Below are 12,928 nucleotides of genomic sequence, written 5' to 3' on the forward strand. Positions count from 1 at the left end.
CGCATACTCGTCACCACAATCTATCAATATATACATTTAACACGTCAAAAATCAAAAAGACCCTTCTGGCCAGCTTCTTAACATCTCTTTGTACAGTCAACATACGGTGACCGATAATTCAGGCAGTTACATGAGAGAGTTTTGTTTCAAAAGGGATCAGGGACATTGTTAGCGCCACTAACATTAAATCTCAAGCCCGCCGATTGGAAGTTGGAGACAAAAGAGGTTTTCGAACAAAAAGCCCCAGAGTCGCTTTGTTAGATTTGGCTTGTTTCAATCCTTGTTGGCAGAGTGCACCCTTTATCCTATGGGCAAGGCTCGAGTCCTGTAAGATCATCCCCCTTACAAATACCACCCGCAACTCCCTGAGCGCTACGAATAGGTTTTCCAGCAGTTCTGTAGCTACCAAAATCAAACAAAGCTACAATGGATATACAAATCCCCATCACTTTTATAATGGGGCCGGTGTCGGCAAAACTCAGCCCCGCGTCAAGCGTCACACCGAACAAGGTAAATGATGGAGCTTTTGAGTCGTTGAGGGCCTGAGGTTAATGAAGTTAAAAAGTACATACCTCGGAGGCAGAAAAGGATAGATTGTCCAAGGTGACCAAGATACAGCTAACCTTACTTTGTATTTAAGGTAGCGACACACCATGGGTATGATTACGTAGATAGGATGCCAATATCCCGTTCCGGCTGCACACATTTTGCTGAACCCGATACATGGAATATTACCCCCATCATTAAAGTTGACACACCGAAATCTACCTTGGTTCCCATGGCACGATTCGCAAGATGGCCGGGAAGACGCCAAGGTTATGCTTATCGGCCTATCAGGCGTTGTATTAGTCGAATCAAAACTCGAACAGATGATTCCAACAATCCAACCTGGGCAAGCTCACATGTCAGGCTGAAGCAGGTCGGCAGTCCAGGGATTGATCACGCCCTTCGTCGGCATTGAGAGACCCACCAGGTCGCCATGTGCGGCCGAGACCAAAGAAGTCCTCTCGCGCCAGGAGCAGGTTACCGTGCTCATCGCCAAAAAAAGGGGTGTGGAGAACAAAACCGTCTGCGTTTCTGGAGGCCTTGGATCACGAATTCAGCGAGCTTGCTTCCGTACCAAGATAAGTTAGAGCCTAACTGGTTCTGACACTCAGGTGGGTGATTCATTGGGGAATCTTACGTGCTACATGTTTTTGTTGTCTTTGTCTTTGTCATTGTCATATTCTTTTCTTTTGTGAGAGGAACAAACAGATCTTAAAGGCAATTTCATAAAAATGGACAAGCAATATCCCCTCGACATTTATATAATGAAAAAAAACCTCCCTGGGTATGTTACATTTACAACCAAATTACGTCAATGACAAAGAAACTGCACACAAGAGACCAAGACGAAATCTACGTGGCCATGCCTCTGAAGCCGACAAGGGGAAGAGAAACGCGACGATAGCCGTTGAGACGCCAAAGCCAAAGCCAAAGCTATAAAAAGACTCCACATCGCAGCAGGACCAAGACCGCTTCTGGGTCCAAGCAGCCCCCGAAATAGCCAAAACGTACTGCTTCGCCTCCCAAGAGTCGGGAGACGAGAAGTACTCAAGGCACTTCATCAAAGTATATAACCTCTTTGTCCAAGTGGCTGCGTCGTTACTTACTCAGTCAACTGATAAGACCATATCAATTCGAACTTGCCTTGACCTTTGTATCATCTGGAGATACGTTTCCACTTACTAAGCCGTCCATTGCCTACATATCGTTGCCAGGGGCTCGATGATATTCTCGCAGACGACACCCCACAACTTATTGTCCTCCCACTCGACAAAGCGGGTATCGCCCCCGATATTTACCCGTAGGCAGTGCGCGACCGCTTTGTCGTACAAGTCCGGTAAGGGCTCCTCGGTGTCGTCGAGCCACTCCACCGCCCGCGCCATCCGCTCGTAATAGCTCGAGGCGGCTCCCGGTTTGCCGTCTTTGAGCCCGAAACGTGCCTCTATCGTCGTCTTGTGCCAGATCTCGAGCAGCAAGATGCCGAGCTCGAGGAGCGCCGTCTTTGGCTCCACGGTAGAGGACATAGGTCCTTTGCCGGCGTCCCCGGAGTCACTGCCAAAGGCACAGGCCACAAATGGCCTGGTGAGATCCACTGATGCTGTCGTTTCATGGGTGGGGGAGACAGGCTTTGCTGCCGCGATTGTCGCCGGGAAAAGCACCACCTCCTTTGACCAGCCCTGCTCCAGCCAGCGTGTTTGCGTGAGCTGCAACAGGCACGATGAGAGTCTCAGAGCCAGTAGCATCCTCAGCTTCCATGACAGTGGCACACCAGGCGTTTGCAGCACCTCGGCCAGGGACACAGCATTGATGGTCCCTGACTCGTCCCCCGTGTATATGACCTCGGGCGATTCGTTCAACGTCCCTATCGACTGGCTCCCGACCATGGCGAATGATAGCCGTCTACGAGAGCATTGTGCCTCTGTTATCACGTGGCAAAGACTGCTGGCGATCGGGGTCACCTTCATGCGGAAATGTGAGGGAGATGGGCTCCTTGTCGTTGAAGTCTCTGTTGTGAACCGCAGGCGAGGCTCCGTGGCCCCCGGCGGCTGCAGGTTCGCCTGGCTCGTCGCAGTGACTGCGGTTGCGTCAGTGCGACCCACACTAATCCCGTCCTCTTCGTCGCCGAACACCTGCACGATGGTCTCGTACGATTGCCTACGACCCTGGCGGTTCTGGGTGGCCAAGACTATGTCGAAGGTCAAGAGCGGCCTGTTGGCGTCTTCGATGCGACGACCCTCGCGCGCGGCCACGCCCTTGGCCCCGTCGACACGGTCGTCCAGATACAGCCTCGTCTCATGCCTGTCGTGGCAGTGGCCGCTGAAGCCCTCGGATAGTGCAACGTAGAGGCCGCTGGCCATGGTGCGCACGCGGCCGAGGGACTTGACGAGTTTTGCGGCCTTTCTCGACGTGTTAGCCTGGACTGTCTGTCGGTTAGAGAGGACGAGGCGCGAGAAGCGGTCGATGGCCGAGGTTCCAGCATCGATATCTTCGATGGCGGTTTTCATCTCTGTAATTCCGCATAATAGTTTGATTCGAGGTGCGAGTTCGTCGATCAGGTTTGTTTTTGTTTGGTTCGCATCGATAATGGCCAGGAGGTTATCTGTAGTTCCCTGTTCATCATCATCGGCCAGTTAGCCTCGAGTCCTTCCCTTCCGGCAACCCTGGGCTTGTCTGGAGGATTACCGCTGCCGATGGAATCAACCCAGCAATCTGCCGTGCCACCTTCCCAATAGTCATATTGTTGGACTGCAGCAACCCCACTAGGTTCATGTTGTTCTTTGGCCCCAAGAACTCTTCGACCTGCTCTCTGACGTCGTCGCGGTCGAAATACGCCAGCGGGTCCTCGTCCAGTGCACAGACGTCCTCACACCCGCTCGCCAGGAGCACCGATTTGACAACCTCATCGAGGATCTGCTGCTGCAGCAGGAGCGCGCGCGCGAGCTTCTCAACGTACTTGCGCTTGCGGATCGTCGTAGAGATGCGCCGGATTCCATCCCGGTACGCGTCGATTGACTTGAGCACAATGGGCAGCACGCCCAGGGCCAGGCCGGCGATCTCAATGCCGGACATGTGTGAGGACTTGGGGTGATTGTATCAGCGCGCGTGTATATGATTGCACCTAACTATCAAGCCCCTCGCCCGCTCAGTGAAGTATGCGTATGAAAAAAAGGTAGGTAGTGCAGAGTATGGGGCCGACATGCCGTGGGTGCTGAGGGCCGCAGCACTTTCGCCAAACAGTGTGTCTTTCGTCCGCAATGGTTCCTCGGGCCAAAGGCAGCAGCCAGGCTACGCTGTGCAACCACAGCCATGTCTATGAGGCAATGTGTGGGATGAGCTGACAGGCGCGGGGGTTGGGGGTTCAATCCTGATTGGGGGGCCACACCAAATGCGCGTCGCCGACGTGACCGTGAGATGCTACGATGGACAGGCTCGGGTGTAAGGGAGGGAGGGAAATATGTTTCTTTGGTGCTTGGTCTCGGCTCGTCGATCCCATTTACCCCACATGTGCTCAAATTTGATTACTGATAGTGGCATTAAAAGATAACGGAGCTAGAAAGGAAGGAAATGTAGACAAAGACAACGCGGATATCCTGAGGGGTTGACAGCAGATTCAGCCCCAGATCCTACGACAGGGTGCACAGCCTCACAGTCTTGTCGCGGGAGCCTGTCGCCAAGAATTTGCCATCATGGGAAAACGCAACGGCATAGACGTCAGCTTGGTGCCAATCATGTACCATGATCTGCTCCCAGCTCTCGGTGCTCCAGATTTTGACGGTAAAATCATATGAAGCCGAGGCCATCATTAAACCATCAGGCGAGAATGAAAGCCCTGTAACACCCTTTAGATGGCCGTCGAGTGTGCGGAGCAGTTGTCCAGTTTCCGGATTCCAAATCTTCACAAGCCAGTCGTTTGACCCGGTGGCCAGTATATTGCTGTCCGGCGAGAAGGCGAGAGCATACACACACCTTTTGTGACCTTTCAAGGTATTGAGCAGGCGTCCAGTTTCCGTATCCCATAGCCTTACTGATTTGTCGTTTGCTCCTGTGGCAGACCATTTGCCATTAGGGGAGATTGCCGCTGAAAATATGCCTGCCGTATGTCCCGGTAGCGTGAAGAGTTCTGTGCCCGAATTGACACTCCACAGCTTACCGGTCTTATCGTGGGACCCTGAAAGTAGGATTTTATCGTCTGGCGAAAACGCCAGACCTGCAACTGCTGCTGCGTGGCCCTTGAGTGTATGTAGACATTCCCCGGAACTTGCGCTCCACAGCTTGATGGTTCTGTCGTAGGATCCGGATGCGATAGTCTTGCCATCGTGAGACCATGCCAACGACCTGAAACCAGACTTGTGTCCCTCAAAAGGGTCTCGGACTATTTTGCCTAGGGGATCCCATATTCGGACAACGCGGTCATCAGATACAGAGGCTATGAGCGAGTTGTCGGGAGAGAAAGCCACTGTGTACACCGGGCTATCGTGGTCCTCAAAGGTTTGAAGTCTTGTCAATGTTGTTGGTTTGAAAGGCTTGGTCACCTGTACCACCTCCGTGTCAATATTTGACTCCGTGTTTTCAGTGTCTCTGTCGCCTGCGTCACTGTAGATTTCCAGCTCATCGTCAAAGTCGTCGTTGCGAGAGCCATCGATCGTGCCCCGAGCCATGTCAGAATCGCCGTCAGAGCCATTATCATCATCGCAAGCCACATGACGGGGCAGGGAGAATAGAGAAATCCTTTCCAAATGTAGAGCCAAGTGGCTCTGTAGGGCGTCTGAAGTGTCAAGCACGATGTCGCATACGGGACAGGGTCGATCAACTTCAGCTAATGTCGACTGGCCAGCATTGACCATGCGCATAATGGAAGCATCGTCGCTTAATTTGGCGTGATCAGTCGCTATATGGTCTTTGTAGGAAGCAATGTCTGTAAAAATTTGCTCGGAATGTTGCGGGCAGCGCCAGGCCGTCCGGTGACAGGATTCTTCATGGTGGCACCAGTCTTGCCGACTGTCATAAAGTTGAGATGCGGTTTTGCAGTTCTCATAAGTGCACACATACGGCCTGAGGTCGCGTATCAGATGGGCCCTGCAGACACTCCGTCAGTTATGACCAAACGAGCAATGTTTCCCCCTAGAGTAACTCGGTCATGCTTACCTCCATGTCTTTTCTGCAAGCGTCGATCGCGGACATATGGTGAAGCAGTATGGACATTCGAAGAAGTTTTGGTCGGGTGCAACGCGTGGTGGCATGGGAAAATCTACCACATCCCTGGCTGGCCGCCAGGTCGAGGGTGCATACTCAGATACTGTGATTGTGGATCGCACAGTAAAGACCTCAAAATGAGCCGGGTCGAGGTTGGTGGCGGTAGTGACAGAGGGTGTCAGTAACCCAGGAGCAGGAGGGGCGGGCAAAGGCGGGCTGTTGGGTGGAAGTGTGTCCGTCGAGATCTGTGATGGCAGATGCTCTCCCAACGGTGGTGACATGGGAGTATGCGCAGAGACCGAATGATGCGTATGAAGCGCCAGCTTCTCTCTGTGGCATCTCCAATATGCGAATTGCCTCCGGCGGGCAACGTTGGCTCGTGCCAGCCTTTGCACCAGAAACGAGTCGGGAGAAGCCCGGTTCCGTTCCAACACAGTCTTGATAGGCTCCCACACCTGGTCTTGAGTTGCATCATCTTGGGTAACCATACTCTGAGCCGGTTCAGTAGCCGACTGCTCTTGAAGTGCTCGAGCCTTTTGATACGCGAGAAACAACGACCTGATGTGGTCGAGTTCTGCCGACTCGATAGCATCGAGGAAGTCCACTCCTGAATCCTCGTCGACCTGCTTGTGCCTCGCTGCTTTGGACGCCCCAATGCGGGTGGATGGGTTACGAATCCGGGTTGATACTTTGAAAAGTCTGTCGATAAGATCCCGCACATCCTCAACAAGCAGGTCAATGTCTGTTTCGGGATCGGAATGGTCGTCATCTGACGGAGCGTCGTCACTGTCATGATCGCTATTGTCATGTTTGCCGAGTTGATTTTCATTCTCCACAGGGACAAACGGGTCATTCATCATGACTATCTCATCTAGTGACCCCAGCAGCTCGGTGATGAACCTCCGGATAGTTTCCGACAGCCTACCTGCTTCACGGATGCGATAGTCCAATGACCCATGCCCGGCGACAAACAGACCAAGGTTCACCGCCCATAGTTCGAATTTTTCGGCCTCGCTCGCCAGCAGGGCAGCTGGCTTCACACATTGTCGTGCCTTTTCAACCTGGCTTGTTGGTAGAGCAAAGGGCTTGGCGGGCTGGATTGTGACGGGTGATGGTCGTTGCTCGACACTCGGGATAGTTTCAATGTTACTTGCCAAACCATCTTCGGTGGCTTTCAATATCCTAGAGGCCTGTTCGAACAACCGTAGGGCCCGTAACCCAATCACGGCAAGAGAGTCGACCGAGGCGGGCATCTGTAGCCAATCGGTTGGCAATACTGGTAGGTTAACGTGAACTGTTACGGTGAGTGGGCTTTTCTTTTCCTAGGTAAGGTACCTACCTAGGTAGGTAGGTGTAAGTAGTAATTACAGGCAGGAATATGGATTGCAGAGGAATAACGGATTGGTGGTGGGGCGGAACCCACCTTTTGTAGGTACCAAACGAGCAGCTTTGAGAGAACAATAACTGCCTGCACCTGCCTTCTGTGGTAATAAAATAGAACCACGGCTCAAACATTGCGAGGCCTTCCCCAACTGAGTGTTTCTGGCGATCCTGCCCAATCAAAGCGTCCAGTGCGTGGCAATTTCTCAAAAAAACCCCGCCCCTCCCCTTGCTCTCTCCCGCTTACTGCACCTTCTCTGCAATTTGCTCAGCCTCATCACCAAAACACAACAAAAACTCAGCCCAAACCTGGACATGGGACTTCTCCAATGTCTCGGGCAATCAGCCCACAAGCCCTTGTGGCTCGAGGCCCGCTCCGCGCCAAGCTTCATCATCTTCGTCTCCTGCTTCTCCGTCTTCACCCACCTTTTCTTCTATGGCATGCTGGTGCCCGTCACACCAACCGCCCTGAGGGAACGCGCAGGCGTCCCGGAGGCAGACATACAGAAATGGGCCTCGATATTGCAGGCCATTTACGGCGGGGCCACCTTCCTAACATCACCCTTGGCGGGCTGGTTCACCGACCGGACAGGTACCCGCCGCCTGCCTTTCATTCTATGTCTGGTGTCTCTGGCCGCCGCGACTGCCCTCCTCGCCGTCGGCACCAGTATAGGCCTTTGGATCGCCGGCCGTCTGCTCCAAGGCGTGTCGGCCGGTATGCTCTGGGTCGTATGCCTGGCCCTCCTGAGCGAGAGCCTGGGCAAGGCCAGCATTGGTCGGGCCGTCGGCATCATCGGTATTCCCATGAGTCTGGGACCCATTATAGGTCCGCTGATCGGTGGTGTCATATACGCGTCTGGAGGGTATCTGTCCGTCTTTGCTGTCATGTTCTCCATGTTGGGGATTGATGCCGTCTTGCGGCTTGTCATGGTGGAGCCAAGAGTGGCCAGGAAGTGGTTGCAGAATACTGCCGAGCCCAGAGAGTCAGGCGAGCCAGTCCCAGAGAACGCTGAAATGGACTCTGGGGCACATGCGAGCAAGGAATGCGAGCCAGTCGATCCGGTGCTCACATCCACCGGTCCCGCGGACCGCAGAAAACAACTCCCGGCCGTGTTTCGGCTACTTGGGAACCGGCGAATCCTCATCGGCGTGACCGGTGGGTTCCTCCAGTCATGCCTCAACGTCGCTTTCGATAGCACGCTGCCCCTTGTCGTCAACGACCTTTTCGGCTGGGATCAGACCGGTCAGGGCCTCATATTCATCACCATTTTGGTACCTTCCCTGCTGCAGCCCGTGTTTGGGGCGGTCACCGACAGCTACCTGGAAGGTCGAAGGCTCTTGGGGGCAGGGGGTTGCCTCCTCGCCTGCCCGATATATATTCTGTTGCGCTTCGTATCACAGAACTCCCTGGAGCACAAGGTCCTCCTCTCTGCCCTGCTGGTACTCATCGGGCTGGCCATGGCGATATCCATGCCCGCTATCATTGCCGAGATCGGGTCAACAGTGGCCGAGATAGAGGCAAACAACCCGGACGCGGTCCAAGGGGGCGCCGTCGCCACTGGATGGAGTTTGGTGAATGCTACGTATGCTGCAGGTGCCATGGTAGGCCCTTTGTTTGCTGGACTTCTTCGGGATGCTGCGGGCTGGGAAACGACGACTTGGTGTCTTGGGCTCTTGAGTGGGGTGACTGGGGTGTTCCTCCTGTTATTTCTGGGGGACTGGATTGGAAAGGTGAGACCTCGACGGGCGCTGTTAGCTCGGAGGCAAAAGCAACAAGGTACAAGTTCAAGTTCATAAAGCTGTGATCTTATGGTAAAGGTTATGTGCGGACGCACTTGCGAGCCCGAAGCATGGGCGCCCAAAGCCATACAAGTGCGGCTGCGTAGGTATGTAACCATTGCACAGAGAGGTGACACCCTGCCCTGAGGTCTGAACTTCCGGCTCCAGAGTCATGACAGACATGGAAGTGCAACACATCACAACAAACGGACTGCGGAGCCTGATAATGCCGTGGAAATGCCTGCTTAAAGGGCGCTTAAAGGGCTGGTTCTATTTGGACCCAGCCGCTAGCAGCCGGTTCGAGTGGGCACAGAACATGACTCCCTTATCAAGCCTTGATTCCGACAATCCAGTCCGTCTCGCAGCATTAGCCGATCAGCCATGCCGCCACGTCAATATAGTATAAAACTTTAACGGGACAGTGGTAGAGGTTCGGCAGGGAACCAGGGGGAGCAATGGCGTCCGTTTCTGGACGCGGGGGATACCCAAAGCTCCCAAATTTCTTGAATAAAAATATCAGTGGGGGCCAAACTTTCAGGTGGGTGAGAATCCTCGGTGTAGTATGCTTCTGCTATTTTCTTTTTGGTCGCATCTTGTAGGATCATGTGCAGATAGGGCCTCACAATACTGAAAATATACCGTCAAGAGATGTCGCATACCAGCTCCCGCTTATTATCAGGCGAGGAGCTTGAAGTCGTAAAACCTGCAAAGCATACATAATATGGCCTTAACCAGACGGAGTATACAAATTGAGGTCGAGAAGTGATGTAATTACAGGCTTTGACTGGCCAGAAGCGTGCAATTGATCTGCCGCGCCTGGCCGCCAAAATTGTGAATCTTTGCCCCACCCTTACTACCTCTCTTGCGAGACGGAACATTCAACCTTTGAAACCACCTTCTTACTTGTCGCGAACTTCAATTGCAAGCCAAAATAGGACTCAAAACCAACCCTTACCGCCATGCCATTGGACACCTCCGCATACTCCCTCGCGCTCCTGCGCGTCGACGGCCGACGATGGAACGAGCTGCGGCGGTGCCACGCGCAGATCCGCACGCAGGCGGCCGCCGACGGCTCCAGCTACCTCGAGATGGGACACACCAAGGTCATGTGCGTGGTGACGGGGCCGAGCGAGGCGGCGCCGGGCCAGAGGAGGACGGGCGTCAACATCACGGCGGCCGCGACGGGCGGTGGCCAGAGCGCCCAGTCCAGGGAGGCAGAGGTGGTGGTCAGCATAGTGGTCGCGGGGTTCAGCTCGGTGGATAGGAAGAAGCGCGGCCGGGGTGACAAGTGAGTGGATGGCCTACATTTTCTTGGCTGATGGTCTTTTAAAGTTATCTGGGACGGGGTTGCTGACGAGTTTCTCGTTTCTTTGCTTGCAGGCGTATACAAGAACTCCAAGCGACGGTCTCGCATGCCCTCTCGGCGACGCTCCACACCCACCTCTTCCCGCACAGTACAATTACCTTCTCCCTGCACGTCCTGTCGCAAGACGGATCGTTGCTGGCGGCGCTGATCAACGCCGCCACTCTCGCCGCCGTCGATGCCGGAATCCCCATGGTCGACTACGTGGTTGCCTGCTCGGCCGGCTCGACCTCGTCCTACGCCGCGGCCGACGAATCCGCCGATCCGCTGCTGGACCTGAACCAGCAGGAGGAGACGGAGCTGCCGGGGCTCACGGCCGCGACTCTGGGTGCGACGGACCGCGTGGTCGTGCTCTCGTGCGAAAGCAGAGTCCAGGCCAGTCGGTTAGAAGGCATGCTGGCCGTCGCGGTCGATGGGTGCAAGCAGGTCAGGGAGATTCTGGACAGGGTCGTCAAGGAAAGGGGCAGGCAAATGATCCGCGAGGGTGCGATAGAAAAGGCGGACGCGTTAATGATGGATATGGAGTCATAATGCACAACATATTGATGGATTACATTGGGTCATGGTTTCATAGTAGGCGTTTAGGTGTCAGGCGCGTTTTGGGGCATCGCATTAAAGCATAAAGTCAACGTAAAACAACCGGATAGAAAGAATGTCCATCTGTCGGATTTTGAATTTGCAACCAATTGACCGCTTAACAATACATGTATGTGAACAAAACTACACAAATCGCACAATAGCAAATTTTTCCTAATGTGTTTCCCATGCTCACAGCTCGTCATGCCCAGCAGCAGGCGTCTCAGCTGGTTTGGCAGTCTCAGGCTCTGGCACAGGGTCGGAGCCCTTGGTCTCGCTTGACGACTCGCCGGCAGTACTGGCCTTTTCTTCAGCTCCAGTAACCTCCGCAACCTCCACTACAATACCATCAGGTAGCTTCTTCTTGGCGCCTTCACCCATACGGATCGCGTCCACCCAGTTCTCGATGCCCTGAGCGCTAAAGTCCTCACCAGGATGCTGCCTCCACCAGTTCCTCCTTGCATTGACGGCAACAAGCTGGATAGGCTTGTCCCCGAGCTCCAAGGCCTTGATGAGAGTCGCGCTGCTAGGGTTGCTGCTCGGGATGGCAAAGAAGGGGAACAACTTGCGCTTAGCCTGTGCGTACTTGTGCACAATGTCTGCCAAAGAGTTAAGAGCAGCCTCAGCCTCCTTGCTGCGCTCGGCCTCGGCGGGTACGAATGCGAGGACGCAAGTAGTTGATTTCTCATTGAGACACTCCTTGGCCAACTTGCTGGCGTCATGGATGGTGGGAAGTGGTGGCGCAGCCTCAATGATGACAGGGGTTTTGACAGTCTCGGTTGACTCGGCCGACTCGGCAGATGGTGTGTCCTCGGCCTCAGCCTTCTTGGTGCCAGCCTTCTTTGACTTCTTGTCCGCCTTCTTCGTGGTACCTGCTGGTGCCGGATCAGGGTTCGGCGAACCAGCCTGAGACAAGAATTTCACCATATCTGCCCTTTTCACCGGGCCGTCATATTTGATTGGCTCCTCTCCCTTCCCTGGGATGAGTACCAGGGTGGGAAACTTGTCGATGCCGAATTTTTCGACGGCCCCTTTTTCCTTGCTCCTGATCTGCGCAATCTTGATGACATCTAAAAAGTCAATCGCAACACCCTTGAGGAGTGCGCTAACGGTGCCTTTATCGGTAAACAAAATTGCCTTGGGTCCTTCGGTCTGGGTGAGAAACTCGTCGAGGTCCTTATCCGTCACCCTCTTGACGTGGTTGTTGATGCGTTCGACGACTGCGTCCACAATCCCAGCAGCCGAGCGCGGGCCGTTGTAGTCCTCAACCAGCGGCTTGCCTTTATTCTTGGGCGGGCGTACAATCTTGAGAGTAGGAAAGCCCTGTATACCCATGGAGCCGCAGAACGGTTTGTTCATTTCATCATCGCAATCGATTGCTGCCACTTTTGCCAGACCATCAAGGTTCTTGGCAGCCTTTTCGTACGCTGGCTTCAGGTTCTGGCAGTGGCCGCACCATGGTGCATAGAATTCAAGTATCTGAGAGGCAGCATTCTCGTTAGTACGAGGAGTTTTCTCTTTAGTATGGATAGACAACAAAGCGAAGCAAGCCTACAGTTGTTTTGTTGGAATTGGCAACCAAGTCTTTGTAGCTCTTGCTACTGATCTCAAGGACGCTTGAACCCTTCGGGTAGAAGCCAGCTTGAGCACCTGGGAGAGCTGCCAATATTGCCGTTGCGACGGCGCAAAGTGACGTGGGGTGATGCATCTCCGTTGATTTATAGTGGATACAACACCTGCGTGGTGTGGAGAGCTGAGAAGCTTCAACCTAGCTCTAGAATTGAGCTTCAATCAATGAAGGGGCGTTGTTAATTGCGTCTAGGTTCGGGGAGCAAAGCAAAGTTGAAAGAGAAAAGTTCAACCTGCGAGAGATTGCTGCTATAAGGCGCTGCCAAGTTCCACTTCCGTACAGTTGTCTTTATTGCCAATATGGGAAAGAGGCCACCGTGGTCGTGGAAGATCACGGAAGAATGCATTGGGCAACAGCATCCATCGGCAGGCATCGTACTGTATGTACATGGGTGGATCCATCTGTCACCAGGCGGGGTAAGCTTGAGCCACATTTGGTACCTGTCAATGTGTGGCTTAAGC

The 12,928-nt window shown here is 53.9% G+C and overlaps 5 protein-coding genes across 5 annotated transcripts; 2 read left to right on the top strand and 3 right to left on the bottom strand.

The window, feature by feature from the left end:
* Positions 1-1,255: 1,255 nt before the first annotated feature.
* PgNI_05860 (uncharacterized protein) lies at positions 1,256-3,980 on the bottom strand. Its single transcript, XM_031125890.1, has 2 exons — positions 3,229-3,980; positions 1,256-3,155 (listed from the first exon to the last, which is right to left on the bottom strand). The coding sequence occupies exons 1-2, from the start codon at positions 3,613-3,615 to the stop codon at positions 1,728-1,730; spliced, it is 1,815 nt and encodes a 604-aa protein (XP_030981787.1). The 5' UTR covers positions 3,616-3,980; the 3' UTR covers positions 1,256-1,727.
* Positions 3,981-4,042: 62 nt separating this feature from the next.
* PgNI_05861 (uncharacterized protein) lies at positions 4,043-7,151 on the bottom strand. Its single transcript, XM_031125891.1, has 2 exons — positions 5,692-7,151; positions 4,043-5,622 (listed from the first exon to the last, which is right to left on the bottom strand). The coding sequence occupies exons 1-2, from the start codon at positions 6,990-6,992 to the stop codon at positions 4,170-4,172; spliced, it is 2,754 nt and encodes a 917-aa protein (XP_030981788.1). The 5' UTR covers positions 6,993-7,151; the 3' UTR covers positions 4,043-4,169.
* A 283-nt stretch (positions 7,152-7,434) lies between these two features.
* PgNI_05862 (uncharacterized protein) lies at positions 7,435-8,916 on the top strand (the record flags this gene model as incomplete). Its single annotated transcript, XM_031125892.1, has 1 exon — positions 7,435-8,916. One exon carries the CDS (start codon positions 7,435-7,437, stop codon positions 8,914-8,916), a length of 1,482 nt encoding a protein of 493 aa, XP_030981785.1.
* Positions 8,917-9,789: 873 nt separating this feature from the next.
* On the top strand, positions 9,790-10,905 carry PgNI_05863 (uncharacterized protein). The gene is made up of 2 exons (XM_031125893.1): positions 9,790-10,186; positions 10,279-10,905. The coding sequence occupies exons 1-2, from the start codon at positions 9,858-9,860 to the stop codon at positions 10,790-10,792; spliced, it is 843 nt and encodes a 280-aa protein (XP_030981786.1). The 5' UTR covers positions 9,790-9,857; the 3' UTR covers positions 10,793-10,905.
* Positions 10,906-11,029: 124 nt separating this feature from the next.
* On the bottom strand, positions 11,030-12,779 carry PgNI_05864 (uncharacterized protein; the record flags this gene model as incomplete). The annotated part of the gene is made up of 2 exons (XM_031125894.1): positions 12,393-12,779; positions 11,030-12,316 (listed from the first exon to the last, which is right to left on the bottom strand). Exons 1-2 carry the CDS (start codon positions 12,543-12,545, stop codon positions 11,030-11,032), a joined length of 1,440 nt encoding a protein of 479 aa, XP_030981783.1. The 5' UTR covers positions 12,546-12,779.
* Positions 12,780-12,928: the final 149 nt, after the last annotated feature.

This window comes from Pyricularia grisea, chromosome I (assembly GCF_004355905.1).
Source record: "Pyricularia grisea strain NI907 chromosome I, whole genome shotgun sequence".
NCBI classification, from domain to species: domain Eukaryota; kingdom Fungi; phylum Ascomycota; class Sordariomycetes; order Magnaporthales; family Pyriculariaceae; genus Pyricularia; species Pyricularia grisea.

What these genes read in the sequence shown, in the direction of transcription:
- PgNI_05860 (XM_031125890.1), bottom strand. Translation starts at nt 3,615, where the DNA reads ATGTCCGGCATTGAGATCGCCGGCCTGGCCCTGGGCGTGCTGCCCATT. An exon ending in GGTTGATTCCATCGGCAGCG is followed by an intron (nt 3,156 to 3,228) that starts GTAATCCTCCAG and finishes GATGATGAACAG; the next exon opens with GGAACTACAGATAACCTCCT.
- PgNI_05863 (XM_031125893.1), top strand. Translation starts at nt 9,858, where the DNA reads ATGCCATTGGACACCTCCGCATACTCCCTCGCGCTCCTGCGCGTCGAC. An exon ending in AAGCGCGGCCGGGGTGACAA is followed by an intron (nt 10,187 to 10,278) that starts GTGAGTGGATGG and finishes CTTTGCTTGCAG; the next exon opens with GCGTATACAAGAACTCCAAG.
- PgNI_05861 (XM_031125891.1), bottom strand. Translation starts at nt 6,992, where the DNA reads ATGCCCGCCTCGGTCGACTCTCTTGCCGTGATTGGGTTACGGGCCCTA. An exon ending in CTTGCAGAAAAGACATGGAG is followed by an intron (nt 5,623 to 5,691) that starts GTAAGCATGACC and finishes GAGTGTCTGCAG; the next exon opens with GGCCCATCTGATACGCGACC.